The sequence below is a fragment of the Antennarius striatus genome, chromosome 2 (genome assembly GCF_040054535.1).
Source record: "Antennarius striatus isolate MH-2024 chromosome 2, ASM4005453v1, whole genome shotgun sequence".
NCBI lineage: Eukaryota > Metazoa > Chordata > Actinopteri > Lophiiformes > Antennariidae > Antennarius > Antennarius striatus.
In genome coordinates, this window is record NC_090777.1 from 8,767,390 (window position 1) to 8,790,780 (window position 23,391).

Below are 23,391 nucleotides of genomic sequence, written 5' to 3' on the forward strand. Positions count from 1 at the left end.
GTAGCCACCGCAACCCGGCCCTGGATAAGCGGTTGATGATGGATGGATGGATGAATGGTTCAGGAACGTCAGTTTATGGGTGGAACGCAAAACCGTAAACGTTATAATTCCGTTTCTGTTCGGAATGAACCGATTGGCAAAAAATTCTGGTTCAAAGCCCTGGTATCTACACGTACAAATGGAGCTAAAACCAACTATTTTCTGACGTATGACAGCTCCACATCGAAGATGCGTTGATAAACACTTGAATGTTTGTTCATCTGTTTCTTTCTTTATGAGTCATAAAGTTTATATATTTATTCATTTATTCATTCACATTCCTCCCTGAAGACGCCGACACCGGGATGCGCTGCCTGCTGGTGGGAGAACTCTGTGATGGAAGTCCTCCTCCAGGACGAACAGCGTGAATTTCCAAAAGTCCCTTGTATTTTGAAAACGCTGTTGTGTGGATGCAAAACGTTTTCTATGCAGGGTGAAAAAAGTTGCGTTTTCAAAATGTTCCAGTATTGTGTGGACGGGGCCTGAGTTTCCTAATTGAACTGAATGTAGTACTGATGTCTGTTAAACCGGTTATGAAGTCAAAGATATTTGATACTTGTGCACACATGGCTTTAGCAATACATCACACATAGCAAATATGAATATGTGGCAATGTGTAAGCCTTGAGTAATGTGTAGTTGACAGTTATTTATAAATAATTCACATGCGTGTCTGGTGCATTTTTCAGAACACATGACGTAAAGATATTTCAAGCTAGACAGTCAAAGTGTGACAAGCAACCACACTTTGCAGACTGTTAAAATATGTTTTCAATAGTGACAAGCAACATGTAAACAGTGAAGGTGTTATCACTGGGTAAAGTCAGGGAAACTACGACTCTAAGTTGATTGCCAAGCTTTGCTTGCATTTAGCTTCTAGATTAATGTGTATTATATTTTTTGACTTTTCAAATGTAGAATGCTATTCGGTCTCACATTCAGCATGAAATTAAAGAGACACCATATTCTGTGGATGGGACAGTGTTTAAGGGTCTTTAAGATGTTTTTGTAGTTAGTACTCACTACTCACAGTAGAATTTCATTTTCTTCTTCTTCCTCTTCTTCACAGCTGAGTATGCTGCTATTTCCCTCTTTTATTTACTAGGTTCATTACTGCAACCTTCTTTACTATTGGCCATTATCAGAACTTTGACTTTTCACTGTAATGCCCTGTAATTTCCCCTTGGGGATTAATAAAGTATACTTTCTTTCTTTCTTAGATGCATGGAGTAAGGAAAAAGTGACAAGATGATGCATCACTCTGCTTGTTTTGGATCAGATAAATTTACAGAAATATCGGTTTTGGCCAATTACATTGAGTGAATGCTAACAGTAACCAGAAGTCTCCACTTGTCTCGCTTTTCATTGACAAAGAATTACACTAGAATACAGTTTGCTTTGACCAAAATGTGACTAAAATGTCCATTAAGAAAAAAACAAAACACAAAGCGGTGATGTGGACTAAATATTATAAATCCAACAAAGACATTTGACACAGAAAAAAGACACAGTCAGCACTAATGCTGATACCATTTTATCTCATACTGTTTCCTTTTTCAGTTTTAATCATTTACTCTTTGCTCTGGAATGTGAGTTAGTTACTTATTTAAAAAAGTGTCAGGGTTCATGAAACATCCAGGATAATGAGATTCAAATCAGTACGTGGAAAAGGAAAACCTCACTTGCCTGGACAGGAACAAATTAACACTGCTATTTATCTTTGAGTGTTTCTTTTCATTGTGAGCAATGCTGCAGGATTTTAGGTGTTTGAACTCTTGGAACACATCTGAAAGAGCTGTTCTAGTCTGGATTCATCGTCACCACAAAACTGTATTTTTAGACGAGCCCAGCCGGTCGACTTTGTTCTCTTTTGGGTTTATGATTGCCATTTTCTGGTCACCAAGTTCTTTTGGATGGTTTCCAGACAAATGAGTCAGTCAGCAGGTTCAGCCAACTCAGCTCTGAAGCTTGGGGAGGAATCTTGGGTTTCCAGCTCTCCTACCCACGTAACAGGGCTGGAAAATTAAAATGGGGAGAGAAATTGGTGGCTGGATTTTGGCCCAATGCCCAGGCCAGTTTGCCTTCTGTGCCTCCTTCATCTCCTCTTCCCTATTCTCTGCTCTCCCACACTTTTCCCTTTCATTCTTTTTCCCTCACTTTCACCTTTTTCCCAGCCTCCTCCTTTTTATCTGCCACTTACTTATTGACCTCGACCTTTATGCACATTAACAGACCAAGATTCGGGCTTTCTGCTCCCAAAAGATATTTTTTAAAACCATATTAAGATGCATTAGTAATTTTCTGCGACACAATTAATATACAGCAGTTTATAGTATTCCATGCTTTTTCCCCACCATTATATTCAATGTTTTCTGTAACATGTTTCTGTTTCTTTTTACTTACTTTTCATCTTTTTGCTTTCAATTCATTTCTCCAAAAAACAGACACACACACACACACACACACACACACACACACACACACACACACAGACACACAGACACACGCACACACACACACAGACACACAGACACACGCACACATACACACACACACACACACACACACACACACACACACACACACACACACACACACACACACACACACACACACACACACACACACACACACACACACACACACACACACACACACCTTCAGCACAATCCCCCTTGCCCCATTTGAGAGCAATGCATGACTGACACACCCAACAGATGGGAGCTACAAGGAAACATTTTTTGTCTTATTTGTGTGTGTGTGTGTGTGTGTGTGTGTGTGTGTGACAGAGAATCATGATCAATTGTTTAGACTTTTGGCAGTTTTACAAGAGGAAAAAGAGAAAGAGCTGGAACAGCGGTCAGTCATGCTGCAGGCTTCTGAACTCATGCAGACTGAGTCTGAATGAACTTCTACGTTCCAGTTCAAACAACTTATATCAACTCATGATAGGTGCTGATATTCCTTTACAGGCTGTTTGTGTTTGGTCAAACAAGAAAGAAGACAGTCCATGAGTTTCTGCATGAACTGTATTGCAACACTTACCAGATTTGTTCGGAGACACACAAAAATACGTGGACAGCACACAGAGACTCACACATTACCAGATCCTCACAGATGGTAAGGGGATTGTCGTGTTCAGTTTGAGGATTGGGACAAGTTTGAAATATTTCTGTCATTTTGTGAGACGGTTTTGTGATGTCTTTTTGCAGGATGGAGTGGCATATTTATTTCATTACATTGTACTTCTACTGTATGTTACTGAGTTAACATTCTAGAACTTTCTTCAACACTGCATTGGATTATAATGTTCAACTGCAGTTAATTTCAGATTTTGTATAACCCACCAAGCCTTTTCGGAAGGGTTAAAGATTTTAAGCGTGACCACTGGTTTTTAGCATCATGTTGGCATTCTGAAAAGAAAGCAGTGCAACAAGAAGCATAACAAAATCAGCATCCAACACGTTACAAGCTTGCTTTGTAACAAACCTGGCAGTAGTCATTCAGCGTCTCTGTCACTTGTGAGCTACTGGGCCTTGAAGACTCTTTTTCATCTGATTTAAATGTTGTTAGTTACTGATTGATTAGAGCTGCTTTCCAAATCCAAGTCCTAGTCTTCTGTCCTGTCTTCTCAGAGGCAGAAGGACATGATTCTCGTTTATACCTTCATTAAATTTTTAGACATACCCGCCCTACCATGAACAGGTCAATGTTTTCTTGTTGGGATACAGTGCAGTGAAATGCTCTGGTAACCTGTTGTTTGTTTCTTTTCTCGTGTCTGTCACAAATATATCCACATACTGTATTTGCTAAACTATTTAAGATTTTGGATGGAATAGTTAGTATATTCACTCTCTTCCTGTTTTTTTTTCCCCCCAGGGTGAGTAAGCATTCTCCAGGGACTTAGTGATCCAGCACTCATTTTATTAGTTATTGGGAGGAGACAGTGTTGCCAAGAATGTGGAAAACCAAATTAATTCTCACTCGGTTTGCTCTAGATGTGTTGGTGAGTTGTGATAAGGCAACATGAATCCTTAGAGGGCCTCCTCTCTCCATGTAGAGAGAAAGTTATTGTTCAGTCAACTCTTGTAGGCACACAGAAGAGATGTGGATTGTGTTCTCTTCCTCCTCCATCTTATCCCTCCATCTTATGCCTGCTATTCTTAATTGCTTCTCTGGTATTCTGTCTCATTGATTTTTCTGCTCAGCCTTAGCCAGCAATGCCCAAATTTGAGGTGTCTGGTTTCAACTAGGACACAGTGTCAAGGAATGGGATGACTACATTGCATTGGAATGTTTCCTGAATAGAGGACATTTTTATTTGCTGTGAGGTTCAGTTATAAACCAGTCATTATAATAACCTGGCAAAATGCTTTTTGCAATTGAAACAAAAGTTTGACAAGTGGACTGAATTAGAAATGGTTAATTCAAGCTGTGTAATAATCTCTATATTGTTTTCAAAAATGTTCCAGTTAGTTAATCAAACCTCTTACTCTACATGTTTGTTAAATTGAAATTGTCCAGAGATTAAGCTGAAATCTAAAGTGATCAATTTTGTCCAAGACCTCACAGGAACCAGACTGACTGATGTGAATGTACAGTAAATAACCATTTGGCAGAGAAACAGGACTTTTAGGACATGGCATGGGAATAAGAACTTTCTGCTTATTATGGGGCAGGGCTGAAGATCGAGGTCACCATGTGCATTTCTCAGGAAGCTGAAAGAATTCTCTACACTCACAGCAGAGTTTATGTGGGAGGCCGGTGGCAGGAAGCCAAACAGTAATCAGTGTGTCTACTGACTTACACACAGTGTGTGCAGACTGAGAATGTGTAATGTAAAATGCTGTTTTTGAAACTGTAAAGTCACTTTCACATTAGGGCAATTTAATCAAATTTGATAAATAAGCATAGTTTAGCATAGAACCCAATCTCAGAATAATACTGTTACTTTACATCTTGGAAATATTGTGGATTTCAGTCATGTTACTCACATAATTTAAACATATTCCAATATTTTTAAAATTATTTTCAATCTGAATATGAAGTAGTATAAGGGGCTATAAAGTACTAGCCAGGCAGAATCTTATTCCATTCTTGCCATCTTTGTGAGGTTGCCAGGAAACAAGCATACTCCATAATCTTTGTGTACTTCGAAATACTGTAGTATGGCACCTTACAGCCAGACACCGCTTGGTGTTTTTGCCAATCAGTGTACTAATTGAAACACTAGGAAATGTAATACAGAAGGCTTTGGAGATCATATTTTATTGCTTCAGCTGTTAGTAGAATGCAATGTTATGTTTTTAAACAACGTTACAGGAAAATAGTAGAATGCATGATGGTACAATTTCATCCATTTTTGTTGCTTTTCTTTTATATTTTTTCAACAGCAACTTTATCGCTGGATTTGACATCTTTACTTTCTGACACCAGTTTACCATCCACCAGAGTCTGAGTGACCGTCACCACTTTGGTCTGGATCAGCCTTGAATCGACTGCATCCTCTAGTCTGGAACAGTGAACACAATTTCTTCAATTAGTACAGTGAAGGGTTCTTTGTTTACTCTGAAGGATTTTGTTTTTGTTTTCCATAGCAATGATGTATTTTTGCATGAAGTAAATTTGAATCAACTTCGCATGAGGCTCCCTGAAAGAAGCAAACCCCTGCTAGTCTGCTTACAATGTGAACCATAACTGCAATATTTGTATTATTTACCTAATTTCAAAGATTTGAAGTTTTTTTGAAATTCTTTTTCACAGTTTTACTGCAAAAAAACTTCCTCCTCTCCTCATTCTCACCTTAGTTCTTCCCCACCATCCAGCAACCTTCTGTATTCAATGATCTCAGCCTCCAGTTTAACTTTGATGTTGAGAAGGTGGTCATATTGTCTTGTCACGTCATTAATGTTGCTGCGAATCTGAGAGACCTCCTCTTGCAGCCTCAGAATGGATATGTTGTATTTCTCCACCTCCATGTTGTAACGCATGTCAGTGTCCTGCAGGGCGGCCTCCAAGGATGCTCTCTGTCATGGGATAAAGATTATTTGGAATATGCAAAGTTAAGGTATTTCCATACCTTAACATGGTGTAAGGTATGGAAATAGATAAACAAAATCTACTTTTCAGTGCTTTTGAAGATCACACATTACACCCTGTAAAACTACACCATTTTATAAGTCTACATCACATTTTATAGGTCCTGGATTTACTAAACATGAATGACAATGGCGTTGATCTTGTCATTTACCCCTCTGGAGAGTAGTGAATGGGAAGTACATTTTCCCAAATATTCTCACAAGCAATACATTTCAAAGAGTATAATACTAATCAACCCCAGGTATAAATTGGGGCGGCAGTGGCTCGGCGGTAGAGCAATCGTCTTTGAAGACAGGATCGCCCGGCCATCGGGGTTTCAAATCCCGCTCCCGCCAGAACATCCATCAGAGTGTGAGTTGACGGTGGGAGGTGTCGGCTCACCTCCCAGCCACTGCCAAGGCATCCTTGAGCAAGGCGCCTTCCCCCCTACAAGACGCTTATTGGGGCGCGACCCTCGTCCGCGACCCGTCACTCCACCTCCCTTGCACCTCTGTAAGTCCTCTCTGTCTACTAATTGCATGCCCTAGTGTGTGCTGTGTTCAGGGGGCTGTATCCTGTAACCCCCGTGTGTAATTAACACATATATGTGAGTGTGAAGTGTAAAAAGAGTTTCCCCAAGAGGGACAAATAAAGTACTGGTTAGTATTATTATTAAATGCATAATTCACAGTTCAAAGGCAGGCCAACATGAAATCACACATGTTGGATTGGCCTCTGTGCAAACAGATAAATGAGTCATAATGGAAAGGATAGATTTATTGAGACTAGATTCTGAAACTGTACAAACTGATGACACATTTCATGTTCAAGTTCCCCTAGTGCTCAAATGCTCATACCAGACTGAGTGCAGACTGCAGTTCAATGTCCAACGCCTGACACCTCCTCCTGCTTTCATTCTGCACAAGCCCTGCCTCCTTCAGAGCTGTTGTGCTCTCAGTGACTCGGACCTGCACCTCTGTGATCTGAAGCACATACAGTCGATACAAATAAGGTACAGAACAGAAAACATTGACAAATGAAAATGTGATTAGACATTAATGAATTACTTGAGATTCGTGCCATGCTTTCAGTTCCTCTTGGTTCTTTAGTGTTATTTTTTCATACTTTGCCCTCATCTCCTCCATGATCTTAGCCAGATCTTGTCCTTTAGGAGCATCAACATCTACATGGACACCAAACTGGGAGATTTGAGCACGCAATTCAGCTGTATCCTGTTGATAGGGAAATAGTCAGGGAGTGATTTCCTTAACAAGTTCAGTGGTGCTATCCTGTACTAAGAGGTTACGGAACTATTTTTAAAGCTATTTTTACAACTGTTTTCAATCTTATTTCCAGTGGACTGACGTTCTCTTCAATGAAATGCAACACTGTCCTTATCCTTAATTGGACTAGGCCAAAGGCAAGCATCATTATACATTTCGGACTCACTGTCTTATGGTTCTTATTCAAGGTGATCAGCTCTTCCTTAAGGGTTTCAATGTCAGTCTCCAGGTGCAGGCGAATAACATTGGTGTCATCCAGGAGCTTCCTTAGTCTGGCTACATCAGCCTCCACCATCTGACGCATGGAGATCTCACTCTCCATTCTGACAAAACATGCTGATTAGCAGATAATCAGGGAGACTGTATTATTTTCTGTAGAAAGCTGAACACTCACTTGACTCTGAAGTCTTCTGAAGCCAAACGTGCATTGTCAAGTGAGATGGCAAGATGGGAGTTGCCCTTGATCATTTCCAAAATCTGGAAAGGAATACAATTTTATGTGACAATCAAAGGCACTGTAACTATGACTCATGGGGCTTTCGTATCTCCTGCCCTCGACCCAATGGACTGCAAACTGTAATTTTCAATTTGATAAAAAATAAAAATATGCAAATGGAAAGACACGACTGATAACATGTTGAAAAATCACAAAATAATAGGATATATAATAATAGGTTATCTCTTTGATTCAGACTAGCACAACGTGTTGCTAAAAATAAGTCCATAGCCAATAAACTTTCTGAAATGAGGGGGATCTACCAACACTTTTGAGTGCAGGAGATCTGATACAAAAATATTAAAATGATAGGCCTAGGATGATTTGTACCCCAACAATGTGACATTTACCATGCAAGAGAAGAGACATTACCAGGGCACAAATCAGTGTCAACTGTAGGCCGTAAATGCAGGGGGTTGTGGAAGGGGGGGGGGGGGGGGCATCTTGCCTAAATAAACTTTGACAAAAAAATACAAGTGATCATTTAGAATGGCAAAAAAGGATGACTAGCTGTGATCTCTTTATTATTATTTACACAGTCCATTCACATGAGTGGTATTCATGCTATATGACCAGCTATCACCAGAAGATTTTCTTTCCTCAACATTTCTTAATAATAAATTGACTCACCTTGACCCTCAGCTCTCCGATGATGGCATTATACCTGCTGAAGTCCTTCCCCTCCATTGGTCCTCTCTTCTCGATGTACTGTCTAATCTTCATCTCCAAATGGCTGTTGACCTTCTCCAGGCTCTTCACCATTTCCAGGTAAGTAGCCAGGCGATCATTCAGGTGCTGCATTGTTATCTTCTCATTAGCTATGGCCAGGCCTGCTGAGCTGGCTCCAGAGGACTGGATGTCATATCCAGTCCCGAAGCTTCCTAGCCGGGTGGTGTAGGTGGCGGATGAAATTCTGGTGCCATGGCCTCCTGCTCCTCCACTGACGCTGAAGGCATAACTCCTTTCCTGAGGTCTGAAAACACCGGAGGTGCGGACACCAAGAAGATGAGAGCTCTGACGTTTAAGCAGGGGCTCCATTGCTGGAAGAAAAATGCTGATCAATTAGAGAATGAAGTCGCACGTCCTGGAGGGGTTTGGTAGCTGAGAGTGGACAGCTGTGAATCTGAGGGTCTTATATACCATTGAGAAAAGCAATATTCCTCCATGCCACTCCTTTCCTATCTATATGACATTTTACCTTTGCCTTGTTGCTTGGACTTGGTTCCTTAACACCCACTATAAACCAACCTCTGTGAGGTGAAAAGTGTCATTATGAAAGTTTATGAGCTTTATCTAGAATAATAATGAAAGTCATAGACAGACTAATATGTCGTATTCCTCTTATTGCCAGCTAATTTCAATGAACAGGGATGGTCGAGTTTATCTAATTCTTCAGAACCATAGATCTCTATTGTTATTCAAAATTGTAAAACACTTACCTTTGGATTGTGATGAATGATAGTGTAAATTCTCTTAACAGTCCCAAATTTGGAATCTGCAGCTGAAAGTTTGTGCTCCAATGAAGTTAACTGAAACAGCAACCAGCTGGTTTAGGACAATATTTAGACCATTTTTAAAGATTTGCATTAGTGATACACTCACAAATTGGTCATTTCATGATGTTTTTTGATAATCAGAAATAAAATAGCACTACCTAATGGTTTACTGTGATGTTAAAGGGTTTTAAAGTAAACTAACAACACAGGAAGAGTAGACTGAGTAATAGTAATGCCTTATTGATGCAAAAATCTGCACTGTCATAACATTATGATGACAGATTTACACCCCTGGAAAAAGCTGTAACTGTTTAATTATGCCTGTTCTGACATGGCCAGCAGCGGACATGACCTGTGAGGTCCACTGTCCACAGAATAGCCCAGTTAGTTATTCATTTAGTTCAGGCAAGGCAAGGAAAAACAAAACAAAAAACAAACAAAAAACAACAACAAACAAAATAATTAAATAAGCAAATAATAAGCAAAGATTGTAATGTGCACTAGTGAATTTATATTCTGCACCAGCACACACAATGGGAATTAATGATAAAGTCAATGCTAGTAATAAGTAAGTTTCTAACAGTCGATTGTGATTGTTAGCTGTGCAAACGAAATTTCATGGTAAGGTGCTTGCACTGTATAATGACAATAAAGGATTTCCGATTTCAAGTGTGTGCACCTTTGTCCATTGCAAGGATCAAGACTGAACAGAAGACTAACAACTGACTTTAACAGAATATTAAGATTGAACTGTCTGTTTATCTATGGAAAGGGTGATCAGCTAGACAATACCTCTGGGGAACAAATTCTAATTATCTGTATAAAATCACACGAGTGTGAGTAAAAGCTGGGAAATCAATTAAAATTCTAATAATGGGTAAAAAAAAAATCAGGTAGCAGCTCTTCATGTTCAAGCCTTAACCTCACACATTTTAAAGAAGCGGTAGGTAGTCAGTAAGTAGCCATTTAGGATGATTTCGACTTACAATTCTGGCTTTCCTGAGGGCTTTGATGAACGTGCTTCCTCTCTAAATCATTTAGCCCAGTTCTTTGGATCCATTTAAAAAATGTTGGGATTCTGGAAAATGATTTAAGCCCATGTCCAAAGCTGTAGACACAGATCTTCCTCCTACTCCATTCATCTCAATTTGTGGAGACACTTCTCATTATGCTGAAGTTTAAACAGAAAATCGATTTTCAATCATTTGACTTTGTCTTTCGCATTGGAATTGCAAACTGACCTCAGAAGGTATATCATTCGGAAAACTGGGGAACTTTTTTTTTTTTCCCTAAAGGTCAACTAATAAATTCTACACAAAACTGCACTACATGACAATATGTTTGTCTTTTTCTTCCTTTTTGTATTGTTTTAATTTATGTTTTAATTTTTATGCATGCATTTTTTGTTTACATTTTTGGTTATGACATCCATTCATTTTCTTGTAGACAAGCCCAACAAAATCATCTTCAGCTGCTTATCTGCCTTATCTTATCACGGGTCTGTGGGAGCATATCTCTGCTCCCACAGATCAGATAAGATGCCAGCTCATCACGGGGCCAGACGAAAGACAAACAAACACACACACACACACTTACTAATTTGACAAGTTTGAATAATTATAGATGAACTCAGTGATCTAAAAGACCATTTTGAGTTGAGTTACCATTTTTACTCATTGACTGTCTAGATTGCATTTTCTGAACAGTTTTATAAATGCTTTTGAATGTGAAAGCATTCTCTACTGCCTGTCACACTAAGACAGCATTATCAGATACATTTAACATAAACTATGTATGTATTTCTTTGAGACAAAACAGAGCTTTTCACACTCAAAAAAATTGAGATATTGACTTTATTGAGATGTCTGTATGTCGCAGCGCAACAGGTAGATTTTACTGGACAGGAAGAAAACCAAGATGATGAAATATATAAAAAAGAATTACATTTAATTGATCTCTTTTATCACTTTGAAATGTTTGATATCTTTGATTATGTTGTCTCCAAACAAGTTCACAACAATCTGATTCTGACCTTTTGTAAACATCTTCTGGTCAACCAACAAACACATAAATAGAATATGATGAAATAAATAAAAGATGACTCAGGTTTCCTCTAATCCAGTTTTTACTACAAGCCTGTGCGAGAGCTATATACCCAGGATGTCAAAATAATTGCGGCATTGGTTAGTGATACATGAAATAGAACAAATAGATGAAATAGAACCCTTTAACAACTTGTACGTTAGTGTTTGCATGTTAGGATGTGGCGAAGCCTCTGGTAGTTTCTGATGCTTAAAGGTTCTTGGTCTCTGTGCTGGATGACACCACCTTGCCATCCACTAGGGTCTCTGTGACAGTCATCACTTTGGTCTTCACTGTTTTTTGGTCTTTCAGAGCATCCAGGAGCCTGAAAAAAGAGAATTGAGAAGGAATGGTGAACTTTGCCTCCATGGGATGTTAGCGTACTAAATTGTAACTAGAAGCCTAAGCTAAAGCATACGTGAAGTCTTCTCCCTCCAGCAGTCGTCTATATGTTGCAATCTCGGCTTCCAGCTTCATCTTGGTGTTGAGCAGGGCCTCATAATCTTGTGACTGCAGCTTGGTGTTCTCACGCAGTTGTGTCAGCTCGGCCTCCAGGCCCGCAATGATGTTGTTTAAAGCATCTATCTCCATGTTGTAACGGATTCCTGTGTCTCTCAGCGTTCCTTCCAGAGAGGCTTTCTGTGAATATGGAACAGGCATTAGGAAAGAGAAGAACAGGTTAAAATTTTCCAGCTGACACAATTGGCTGATGACAACGCCATGGTGATGGTTCACCAGAGTGTAAAGCTTATGTCAACACACTAGAAGTGAGAGCATTGACATGAGAGTGCTGAGCTGCTCTTTGCAGTGTGGTGAAATAAATAAATAAATGTGGCATGGGCTGACACAGGGCTTCTCACCAGGCTCCTCTGTGACTCTAGCTCGATCTCCAGGGTTTGCATCTGTCTGCGCAGCTCGTTCACCTCCGTCTGGGCTCCCTTCAGCGCTTCTGCATTCAGGTCCACCTGTGTCTGCACTTCAGTTATCTGAAACAACATCAATAGAAAAACTCTAGAAAGATACTTCACTTTATCAGGGATGTATCTGTATTTTTAACACATACCTGAGATTCATGCCATGCTTTGAGATCTTCTTGGTTTTTCTTGGCTACCTTCTCATACTTAGCCCTTATTTCAGCCATGACCTGCGACAGGTCCTGTCCTTTAGGAGCATCAATGTCAACATGGACTCCTGAGTTGGTGATCTGGTTGCGGAGCTCCAAAACATCCTATTAATATAATTCAACATAAATTAATTTTGAGTACAGATTCTACCAAAAAGACATTTATTGTATGGAATGACTCACAACAGTCTCCTTGCTTTTTTCATCCATAGTTGAACGATAACTTCTAACTTCTAAATATCTCAACTGTCTCTTTGGCCCATAACTCTTAATTCCTTCATTTAGCATACACCTGTGTTTGAGTTAAATCTTTAGTATGTTAGAGTAATTCTTATTCTTTGGTGTTTTCTTTGTCTCCACATTTGGACTGGAACCCTTTTAACAATGCAGCTGCACATAATTCACAAAGACCTATGATTTCTTCACCAACCTTCCAAATTAAATACCCTTAAGCCTGTTTGTCAAGACTGCCCTACAGCATTCCAGGATACGTTGCTGAAATTGTGGTTTTGTGTGCCACACACCTTCTTAGCTAAACACACAAGATAATTATGCTTTAAGGTCTGTTTAATTCAGCTAATTATTCAGTAAGTATACTGAGTAATTACTCAGAATTTTTGACATGGATGTTACCGGAGTTATCTTTGGAGGTCATATGACACTGGCTTTCTAATAAAATCATTAAACTTTTTTTGCTGCAGCACTAAGTATATTGTCACTAATATTTGAGCAATGTTAAAGTAAAAAAACAAAGAAAGTTTTCTTAATTATGAAAAAAAATTAATCAACTGGACATTATGGACATCAAAATCACAAATGATTCTTGGGACATTCATGAAATTAAAATTAATTATAATTAATACTGTGTTATTTCAATTACTTTGAGTTGGATGGAGAAACGGGATGTCACCATCTGGCAAGCAGTATTTAGAGACCTCTGAATCAAAATGTGATGACAGGTGGTGTTTTTGTTTGCCAAAACTATCAGGTGATGATTAGACGAAACCACACTACCACAGCATTGAGACAGACTAAGCACCTTATACTTTTAACTGTTAGCTTCCTTAAAAACGTGTACAAATATATTTTTTCCAGAATATAAATATGGATTAGTAATATTGTAATTTTCTGTGATGTCATCCTACTCACATTTTCATGGTTCTTCTTCAGATGGATGAGCTCCTCCTTTAGGGCTTCAATCTCACTCTCCAAGTTCATGCGGCTCATGTTGGTGTCATCAATGACCTTCCTCAGACCGATGATGTCGGCCTCCACAGACTGGCGGATGGCCAGCTCGGACTCATATCTAAACAGGGTGTGGTCGGCCGACAAGGTTAACTTCAACACCTGGAGCAGCAGCTCAGATTCACAGACTACGATTCTCCTCATCATAACTTGTCCTATCTAAATAATCCAATAATAACAGCTGTGACTATATATTAAAGGTGTTTGTTTTATTTCTTATGACATTATATGCACAGAGAACAAACTTCTACGTGCTGTTTTACCACCTGTGTTTTCACTATCTGACTGAAGTGTCTCAACCAGGTATGACACAAAGGTGATGACTAATGGTAACAAGCAAACAGCTGTCTCTTCCCATAATTATGTTATAAATACACCCTACACCCCACTCAGCATGACATAGGGTGTGCCTGCAGCTGTCAGTCTTGGTGTTTAATAATCTCAGTGACAGCCTGAGAGGAACTTACTTCACTCTGAAGTCATCAGCCGCCAAGCGGGCATTGTCGATGCTGAGGACCAGGCGGGCATTGTCAGTGGTGGCATCAAACACCTGGAACAGGTTCACAAGGGAATGATTTAGATTCAAACTGAGGAAAAGGGATGAGAAAACATTAAACAAATCATTTTCAGAAACCTGTTTAAAAACCTTTAAAATATAATAGTGGTATTTCTTTTATTTTAAATTGTTTGATTGACACATATGCTTAAATTACATATTTCTAGAATAAAATGAGTGAAAGGTTCAGTGGATAATGTCCCTTCCAGAAACCAAAAATACCCAGATGGTTGCAGTGTTTGCTTAAACAGTCACGGTACAACTGATAAGGACTGGGTTGGATGAGACAGGAGGCATTCAGGTAACAAAGTCCATGAGCCAATCAGAGGCTGCCAGGCTTCAACTGTTGCTAACAAACAGGAATGACCTGCCAGCAGGACAGAGGCAGGTGATTTGCATGTGGTTGTTGTGGCTGTGTGTGCATGCTCAGTCATGTGCGTGTGCGTGCAATTAGGTGTGTGAAAGGGCAGTTGATGATGCGTGCTTTAAGGATTTGAATGCTTTAACACAGGATGTTGTGGCATAATGTTTATGTTTGTAGGGGTGGGGAGGATGAAATTAACAATTTGGCTGGTAAGTGAACAATTAATCAAAATTTCAGTCCTTAAAATAATTATGTTTCTAAAAAACAGTCTTTGTCTCTCAGCATTCTCTGACATTGATGCTGCTATCTGTGCAGCTCCCACAAGGATAAAGACAATGTGATCATGAAAATGTCCACATTTTTCATTTTGGCCATTTGGCATTGAGATTGGATGTATCCTTGGAATTTTGTTCCTTGGTTTATTGGTTGGTTGGTTAGTTGTTTCAAAGTCAACATTGCAACTTGCCTCCAGTGGAAGCTTCAACCCAGCAAACCGTGCCAACTTTCTAACTCTGTGATCATGGCTTGTTTTTGTGAAATCTTTTGCTTCTACATTGGTAACACACAGCATTTCTGACATTTTTAATGTGGTTAATTAATTATAATTAAGTCGAATGAACATTTTTTGACATAGTATTCATATCATTATGTTACACATAACACACAGAATTATTCCACTGATTGGAATTTACATGTCTTATTTGTCAATCAATACATTTGGGCTGCTGGGTGTGTGCTATGGTGATGTCATATGGGCCACCGGCATGCTGGATGCTGTTGTAGTTTACAGTATGAACTAATCCCACAAAAGAATGTGTCACAGTACGCTCAGTTTGAAAATAAACTTGCTACTATTTTTAGTTTGATAACCAGTAAAGCATTAAATCTGAGATATGTTTCGTTTTCTTTTAACAATTTTCAACGTGTGCATTGTAGATGATGTTATTTATTTAATGTTATGACTTGCTGGCGGTCCTGTCACAATCAATTGTGTTTAAAGTATATAAAATGTTGAACACAAAGAACTAGTATGCCTCACCTTAAAAATATAATGACAGGTGAGTTTTCCTTCTTGCTACTTGACCTGTTCATATTTTGTGTATACACAGTTGTAATGACTGCAGGGTATGTTCAGTCCCATGTTTCAGTCCCAACAAACAAGACACTTTGTGTTATTATAAACAAAGAAGGGAAAGGTAAAGTCATGATGGCCTGAACATTGTGGTGTCCTGAGATGCTTTGAATCAGTTTTGTTTTCCTATGTCTCTGACCCGAAATGCTCCCGCATTCCTCCACTATATTGTTTCCGGTGCAGCCCTCTGCCTCCGGCCCATGTGGCCACTTTGAGCTGTGGACCAGCAGGAAATTATTAAACCCAGTCTTATATGGGAAACAGTCAAGAGTCCTGATGGCGTTAAGAGTATGTCAGGAGATCCACAGTATATTGCTTGAACACATTACTTGTCTAAATAGTTTCAAGGTATTCTCAGTCACACTTCAATCTCATATTTTGATCTCGTAACTCATCTTTCCATTCACATTTTACATGACCTCCATCTATCCTCCCCCTTCTATGGTTTTCCTCAACATTTAACGACTGTAATTAGTACATGCACATCCACCATGCTTCCCTAGCTCCCTCTCACCTTTCTCCTCAGATCATTCAGGATGGCCTGGTACTTGCTGTAGTCCCTGAAGTCAGGCCCACTCTTCGCTAGGGCCTCCTTGATTTTAATCTCCAGCTTCTCGTTGGCCTGCTCCAGATTCCTCACGGTCTCCAGGTAGTTGGCCAGTCGGTCGTTCAGGTTCTGCATCGCAAACTTCTCATTGCCAATGATGTCAGAACCTTTCCCGCTGCTACTCACCTGCATGCTGCTGGAGAAACCCCCAGCTCCAGATCCCATGCCCATTCCTCCTCCCATTCCCCCGATGGAGGAGACACTGACACGGCCCCCACCAGCACCACCATGCATACTAGGAGGCTTGTAGACAGGTACTGTGGAGGTACGGGTGACTGACATAGCAGGAGACCTGCTACTAGTAGAGGAGTGCATAGAGAATACAGATTTCATTGTGAGTGTGAGAGACTATGCGAGAGAGGCAAAGACTTGGCAGACAGAGACCGGAGCTCACAGAAACAAGGCAGGAGGACACGGAAAGCTGTTAAACTATATAAACCTTGTGAGCCTTCAGGTCCGCCCCTCAACCACTCCCCCTCACCCAAAGTCACCACCCTCTTTTCCAGTGGCTTAACCACAGGAATACTCAAGAGTTTGGTTTTGTCCTTCATAATCTGTCAAATCCTGGGGATTTACTGGTACTGTATTCAATAACTTTGGTGATTTTTAAAATTTGGAACATAAAACTATACCTGAAAACTACACTTAAAAAGAATGAAAGTTCATACATAATTGACTTTATTTCATCCATTTTATTTATGTAATAATGGGAAAACAAACGCCTGTGTTGATATGTATTAAATGTTTACTACAGCTGAAGTAATATCTAACAAATCAAGAAGGGCAGAAAAGAGTCAACTGGGTTAGCTCTGGGTTGGTTCGTCATCCAGTTGATTCTTTCATTTGCTCTTCTTTATCTATCTTGACCTGGATGACTAAGAACCTACAAAGACAACATCTCACAAAATTACTCTGCTGCGCAAAAAATATTTTCTGGTTTCTGACTTTTCCTATTGCATTAGACAAAGAAAGGTGTTTGGTTGTTTCACCTTCCCCAGCCTGAACTGTGACACATCAGTCAACGATTGTAATCATTGTCTCTGAATTGGTTCAGTCTCTGTACACAAAGGATTTCATCAGTAGCGTTAGTCACTGTGGGCCACACCTGGTTTTGTAAGATACTCATTCAGATTTAATTATATCATCAAGTCGTTGTAGTTCTGAACTCATTTAATGTTAATTTAATCTCATTTGTGTTTATTTTGGTCAAAACACTCCATCTCCATACGCATATGGTTTTAATAGACCATAGCGAGAGTGACAAATAGCATTATTTAGAGCAGCTTTGATAAGATGTAGCTATTAAAATATAATGGGTAACACACATGGACAAAGAGAGATAGAAGAGTATTTCAGGCGCTTCCAGATGTTACGCACAGTACAGTATGTTATCTATCCTACCTAGACGGATGTGTGCCTAATTGTTCTCCTCCCATAAAGGATATAACCAAACAAAGGAAGTCTCCCTTGCAGATCTGGAGGAACAATTGCTTTTCGAATCCAGTCAACATGTCCCAGAAGCCCCCCTGCTAGTTTGTAAGACAAGCACATTCCATTCGTTACTCCCAAAGCTATTTGTTATTGGTTGGTATATCAAAGACAGAAATATATTTTCTTTGCTTTTGGTTTTTGGTGTTTTCTTTGTTTGTCATTTCAAGATTGTTTTAAGAATTTCTTAATATACTTTTAAACATATCTCAACTTAAAGTTGGACAACAACAGGATACAATTAGGCAAGCCACTAACTTTTACATGAAGCTCACAAATTACCTTCTCACCCAGGTTTTTCAGTGTTCACATTAGATTCTTCTCCGAAATCCTGTTGAATGGTTTTTGTACATAGTGTATGTAGTCATACTCAGTCTCATCCTTAATCCAAGCTCTTTGTTTGTTCTTCGTGAAGAAACATGAAGCAGGATATTAAAGTATAAAAAATTCCTAATGAAATCAAAACAACCCTCATAGACTAATGTCGTTACACAAAATAATGGAAGGGATTCCTGTTGTTCAGAGCAACATAATGGCTCTAGAAACTGCCTCAAAATGTACATTACAATAATAATAAGAGAATTAAATGCATCCAAGGTAATTTCTTCTTCAAGTAAGCTTTTTGCAACGACAGCTTTCTTTTGCAATAAGTAAGTGTCAGAGAGTGAAGGAGACATGAAAGATAAACATCAATGTGTGAGAAAAACAAGTTTTTCTGGTGACTAGACAAACATCAAGCATCCTGAACCTTTTCTCACGAGTGAGTATTTCCAAATAAATAAAAAATGAGCAACACATGGATGTCACATGGATCATAGTTGGACAATTATCATTTGTTTGTCAGGTATCGGCAGTCATAACTTATAATATATTTGTTCTAGATGGCTGCCACACCCACAGAATAACCTGTGGCTGTGGTAAGATGTAGCAATGACAGAGTCTGAATATGTGGTGTTTCAATTGAATAACTGGTGAAATAACTTTGTAGGTTTTAATCTTCATTCCGAAGAGTCAGGGTTAGGTTTAGATATTAGGATTATGGTTAAGATTAATGTATTTGTGTACATCTGTCATTGCCGACATGAGATTTTTGAATGTAATAGGTGATGCAGAGCAGTCTTAAAGCTTCGTTTTTCCGTGGGTTCTTCTTATTGAGGTAAAGTAGGAGACTTAACAGATTGTCATAAGTTTAAAAAGTTTATTCCTGACAACAAGTCTAATAAAGATATTCGGGCTCCTCCCATTTCCCTGAATGCCTGCATTAAATGGGTCTTGCAACAGTGCAGCTGAGAAGGGCACTATCTTTTTCTGCCCGGTGTTTTCTATACAATTCAGATAAAAAATTTGCATGAGATGATATAATGTCTTTCGGTCCAATTATATTGTGACGCGTGTTCAGCCACCCCTCCTTCTTCGTGAGCGTTGGAATGTGATTTCCGGTTCATCCTGTGAATAAAGAACTGAGACCGCCACCTATGTCCTATAAATGGAATTGTTATTGTAACTGTGTGTGTGTGTGTGTGTGTGTGTGTGTGTGTGTGTGTGTGTGTGTGTGTGTGTGTGTGTGTGTGTGTGTGTGTGTGTGTCCGCGCGTATGTGTCAGATTAGATAAGTTTGCCTACGTCCTCCAAATGGAACTGCCACTGCAACCATGTGTGTGTGTGTGTGTGTGTGTGTGTGTGTGTGTGTGTGTGTGTATGTGTGTGTAAAATTACTGAGACATAGTGATATAGAAGTTTATTGTATGATTAAAACTAAATACTTATGCAGCCAGCAAAATAATGAATAGCATGTATATAATGGGGCGGCACGGTGGGACAGTGGTTAGCACTGTTGCCTCACAACACTGCGGGTCCGGGTTCGAGTCCCGCTTTGTGCGGAGTTCGCATGCTCTCCCCGTGTCTGCGTGGGCTCTCTCCGGGCTCTCCTGCCTCCTCCCACCTCCACAAAGCATGCGCTTCAGGTTGATTGGCCAGTCCCAAATTGCCCAGGAGTGAGTGTGTGTGTGTGTGTTTGTATGTCTTTGTATGTGGCTCCGTGGTGCACTGGCATCGTGCCCGGAGTGTCTCCCGCCTCACGCTCAATGCCAGCTGGGATAGGCCCCAGCTCCCCGTGACCCACCACGGCGGATACAGCAGTGGTACATGAAAATGAATGAATGGATGTATATAATGATTAAATATCTTCATAGGGCAGTAACAATTTCTTAAATAATACAAAGTCAGTTAGGAGGAGAAACAATTAGTGTAACATAATATTACTTCATCAGAGCAGCAACACCATAGTTGTAAACACCCACTAGTCAGTTACGTACACAGAGACAATTGAAGTCAATAATATTCAAGAAACATAATATTCATTATTTTCAATATCAATAAACAATATCAATAGACACAGGTCTTATTTTGATTATTACTTTTCTGAACAGTTCATATTTGTTATTCAGTTAATTAATCAACGTAATAATATGGCTGGCTGGCTAGCAGGCTGGCTGCTCATTTAGGCGCACCAAGCAGGAGCTGCCTGCCACTCTACCTCCCCCTGCATGCGACCAGATCCCGTGTGTGCTTGTGTGTTCAGGGCCTGTACACACAATTGTATGTATGTTTCTAACGCTGGAGTGTGCCACTAATTTCCTTCAAGGGATTAATTGAGCATATAAAATAAATATAATAAATAAATGAATAAATTACGTATTTGAATTATCCTGTAGATACAGCAGTTTCCAGATGGATGCCACTTTTTACACTGAGAAAAATACACGCCAGTTTTCTGTGTGCATGGAAGGGCAGTGCTAATTGCTTTTACTCCACCACCCTTTTCAGCCTTGTGTAAGAATGCTACAGACCATGATGGTCACTGTCTCTGGGAAGTCACAGTACTAGTCACACACTATCACACGTCTGCAGGATGATGAACAGTCTGTCAGGCAATATTTCTCACTAATGCTAGAGCACGAAATGCATAGAACTATATAAGGCATTTATGATGTCAGTGTGAAAGTCACCTGCAACAGCCTTGTTTTTCTGATTGGACAGTGGTTATGTCTGTTGTCCTGCCTGGATTTGACTCCTGATGATCTGACTATGGGATAATTCCTTTTCTCAGTCAAACTGTGTGCAGAGACTGAAGAGTTCTTGTTTAGCCGGACCGTCTTTGCCACGCTCTGACCTCAGGGGTCAGAACTCCCACAGAAGCAGTGGAGTCAAATGCAGAGTACAACCACTTAGGCATCTCATTTATGGGGTCGGCAAAAGGATCGGCCAGTGACTGACCCTTGGCTATTCATCACTGAACACCTCTTTTAGGAGGAGACAATCCACCACAGTTGATTTCGATTACAGTACAATTATATATATTCTACTGACACAAAGGCTTTCAGTCACCACTCAATCCTATTGTTACACTAAAAAGAAATTATAATTATACAATTATAATTTAGCCTCTGTGTGCAATTAGCAAAACCTTCCTGCCACAAAATCTTTTTTTAAAATTTGTTGTTGGATACAAAAAGTGGGTGACAGTACTGTGTATCAAACCAGATGACTAGCCACCTTGGCTTTGGGATCTACTTGTGGTTCTTGTTGGTCAAAGGCTAAAACCTTGATCTTATTCATGGAGGACTGTTGGATCTTTGTAGAACTAGGTTTGTCTAGACCTAGAAACTAGACCACATCTTGTTAGGTGCATATAACTAAATTGTATTATGATTTTGCATAATATAAATAAAGTGAACTGAATTGTGTGACCTAACAAATCTATGAAAATAATGTAACAAAAGCATTTATTCAACTACTTTGCTCCAGAACGAATGAAAACGTGCAAGTTCAAGAGTACTATAAAAGTAAAAAGTAGCCTGTTGAAGGCCATTTCCCCAGATGTGTTTCAAAAGTACAAATCCTATTAAGACCTTTTAAGAGATGAGCTTCATTTCAATTTTAATTTCTATTACAGTTATTACAGTTTGACCTAAAACCCTCTGGGGACTTTCACCGTAAAGTACGTTGCATTCTGTTAAGTCTTGATTCTTTGATGTTCATCTTCTTGCTTGCATCACACCTCCCTATAACATCATTGTCCATGCAGCTCTGGATGCCTTTGTGAGACAGTAGCATTACGAACAAGTTCATGGAAGGGCACACTGATGGACTCTGTACAGACAGACAGTTTACAGGTGTGTGGAACATTCCTACCAGGCACAGTGGATGAGTGCAGATGCTGCTGAGTCAATTATTGATAGGAGACATGTGAAGGATACTTTTGTTATGTACGTGTGAAATTAAAGATACGTGCAATGATTGTGCTCATGATTACAGGAATGACAGCAGCTCAGTTCCAGGAATGGGAGATGTAATTGGTCTGATTTGCAAGGGGCGGATGAGGCTGAGGTTGAAGTGTCTAATCTAGCTGTGATTAGGCACATGACTCTTGGAGAAAAGATTTTATGACGACTTAAATTAAAGGTGTGCATAAGAGTTGGTTATCATTAAAAAGAGACAAATCAGGACAGGTGTGCACCAGGTGGTGTTGGGGTTCCCCTGCAAGTTATAAGGTGACAATTTTTGACTTGTTAGCGTTACAAGATCCATGAGGCAACAAATGAGCAAATGCACTGTTTGACATGACATGGGGCTGCAGTAGCTCAGTCCACTAAGGCTGCGTTCAGACTGCAGGTAGTCTTATTCCAATCAGATTCCCTTTCAGATCTGATTTTTAGAGTTGACTGTCCACACTTTAGCAAGTATCTGAAGGGGATCTTGCTCTGTTCAGACTGGGCCACATTACTGGCCGATCTGACAGGTTCCGTAGCACCAATGTCGGAGCAGAGGCGTCGTCCACGCGTAGAGTGATGTCACAGACATTCAAAACTGATTGGTGTGTTTGGAGCTGTTCAGACGGAAACACATCTGACATGTGGCAAATCTGTATAAAGCAACATTTCATCGTGTCACTATAGATGGCCATGATCATGGCTAAAAGACTCCAAGTTTAATGGTCAGGAGAAGTCAATTTAAACACAGATAAAGGGTGAGGTCAGAGGTCGCCAGCCTGGGTGGAGTGAGGTCACCCATTGAGTACGGGATCCTCAGGGTGGAGTATTGGAAAGAATAGCAAACAAAGAGTGACAATACGGTGTCATAATCTCATGTATCTGTGCATGCACAGGTAGAAAGTGAAAAAAGAAAAATAAATACAATAGGAAAAATACAGTAGGAAAAAAAAAGGGGGGGGGGGGGGCAGCAGTGGCTCAGCGGTAGAGCAGGTGGTAGAGCGGGTCGTCCAATGTTACCAAGATTGGCGGTTCGATTCCCACTCCTGCCCAGCCACTCCTGAGTGTGAGCTGCAGTGGGAGGTGTCAGCTCACTTCCCAAGCACTTCAAGGGCGCCCTTGAGCGAGGCGTC

At 39.9% G+C, this 23,391-nt stretch overlaps 2 protein-coding genes across 5 annotated transcripts; both read right to left on the reverse strand.

The window, feature by feature from the left end:
- Positions 1-5,294: 5,294 nt before the first annotated feature.
- LOC137601515 (keratin, type I cytoskeletal 18-like) lies at positions 5,295-10,634 on the reverse strand. Of its 4 annotated transcripts, XM_068323729.1 has the most exons (9): positions 10,378-10,634; positions 9,335-9,424; positions 8,526-8,935; positions 7,794-7,876; positions 7,566-7,722; positions 7,184-7,348; positions 6,974-7,099; positions 5,841-6,064; positions 5,295-5,550 (listed from the first exon to the last, which is right to left on the reverse strand). In XM_068323729.1, the coding sequence occupies exons 3-9, from the start codon at positions 8,931-8,933 to the stop codon at positions 5,415-5,417; spliced, it is 1,299 nt and encodes a 432-aa protein (XP_068179830.1). In that variant the 5' UTR covers positions 8,934-8,935; positions 9,335-9,424; positions 10,378-10,634; the 3' UTR covers positions 5,295-5,414. The 4 variants fall into 4 exon arrangements, with proteins under 4 accessions (XP_068179830.1, XP_068179849.1, XP_068179841.1 ...); XM_068323748.1 differs by lacking the exon at positions 9,335-9,424 and having other exon boundaries at positions 8,526-8,868; XM_068323740.1 differs by lacking the exon at positions 9,335-9,424.
- Positions 10,635-11,226: 592 nt separating this feature from the next.
- krt18a.1 (keratin 18a, tandem duplicate 1) lies at positions 11,227-16,918 on the reverse strand. Its single transcript, XM_068323761.1, has 7 exons — positions 16,408-16,918; positions 14,309-14,391; positions 13,746-13,902; positions 12,537-12,701; positions 12,334-12,459; positions 11,892-12,112; positions 11,227-11,798 (listed from the first exon to the last, which is right to left on the reverse strand). Exons 1-7 carry the CDS (start codon positions 16,831-16,833, stop codon positions 11,684-11,686), a joined length of 1,293 nt encoding a protein of 430 aa, XP_068179862.1. The 5' UTR covers positions 16,834-16,918; the 3' UTR covers positions 11,227-11,683.
- Positions 16,919-23,391: the final 6,473 nt, after the last annotated feature.

Bases quoted from the DNA above. Each gene is read 5' to 3' on its own strand.
- LOC137601515 (XM_068323740.1), bottom strand. From the start codon at position 8,933: ATGGAGCCCCTGCTTAAACGTCAGAGCTCTCATCTTCTTGGTGTCCGC. The intron at 7,877-8,525 runs GTGAGTCAATTT...ATTCCTTTCCAG, and splicing joins TCGGAGAGCTGAGGGTCAAG to ATTTTGGAAATGATCAAGGG. The intron at 7,349-7,565 runs GTGAGTCCGAAA...CCCTATCAACAG, and splicing joins TGAATAAGAACCATAAGACA to GATACAGCTGAATTGCGTGC.
- krt18a.1 (XM_068323761.1), bottom strand. From the start codon at position 16,833: ATGAAATCTGTATTCTCTATGCACTCCTCTACTAGTAGCAGGTCTCCT. The intron at 13,903-14,308 runs GTAAGTTCCTCT...CACCCTGTTTAG, and splicing joins GCTGATGACTTCAGAGTGAA to ATATGAGTCCGAGCTGGCCA. The intron at 12,460-12,536 runs GTATGTGTTAAA...ATGTTGTTTCAG, and splicing joins AAGCATGGCATGAATCTCAG to ATAACTGAAGTGCAGACACA.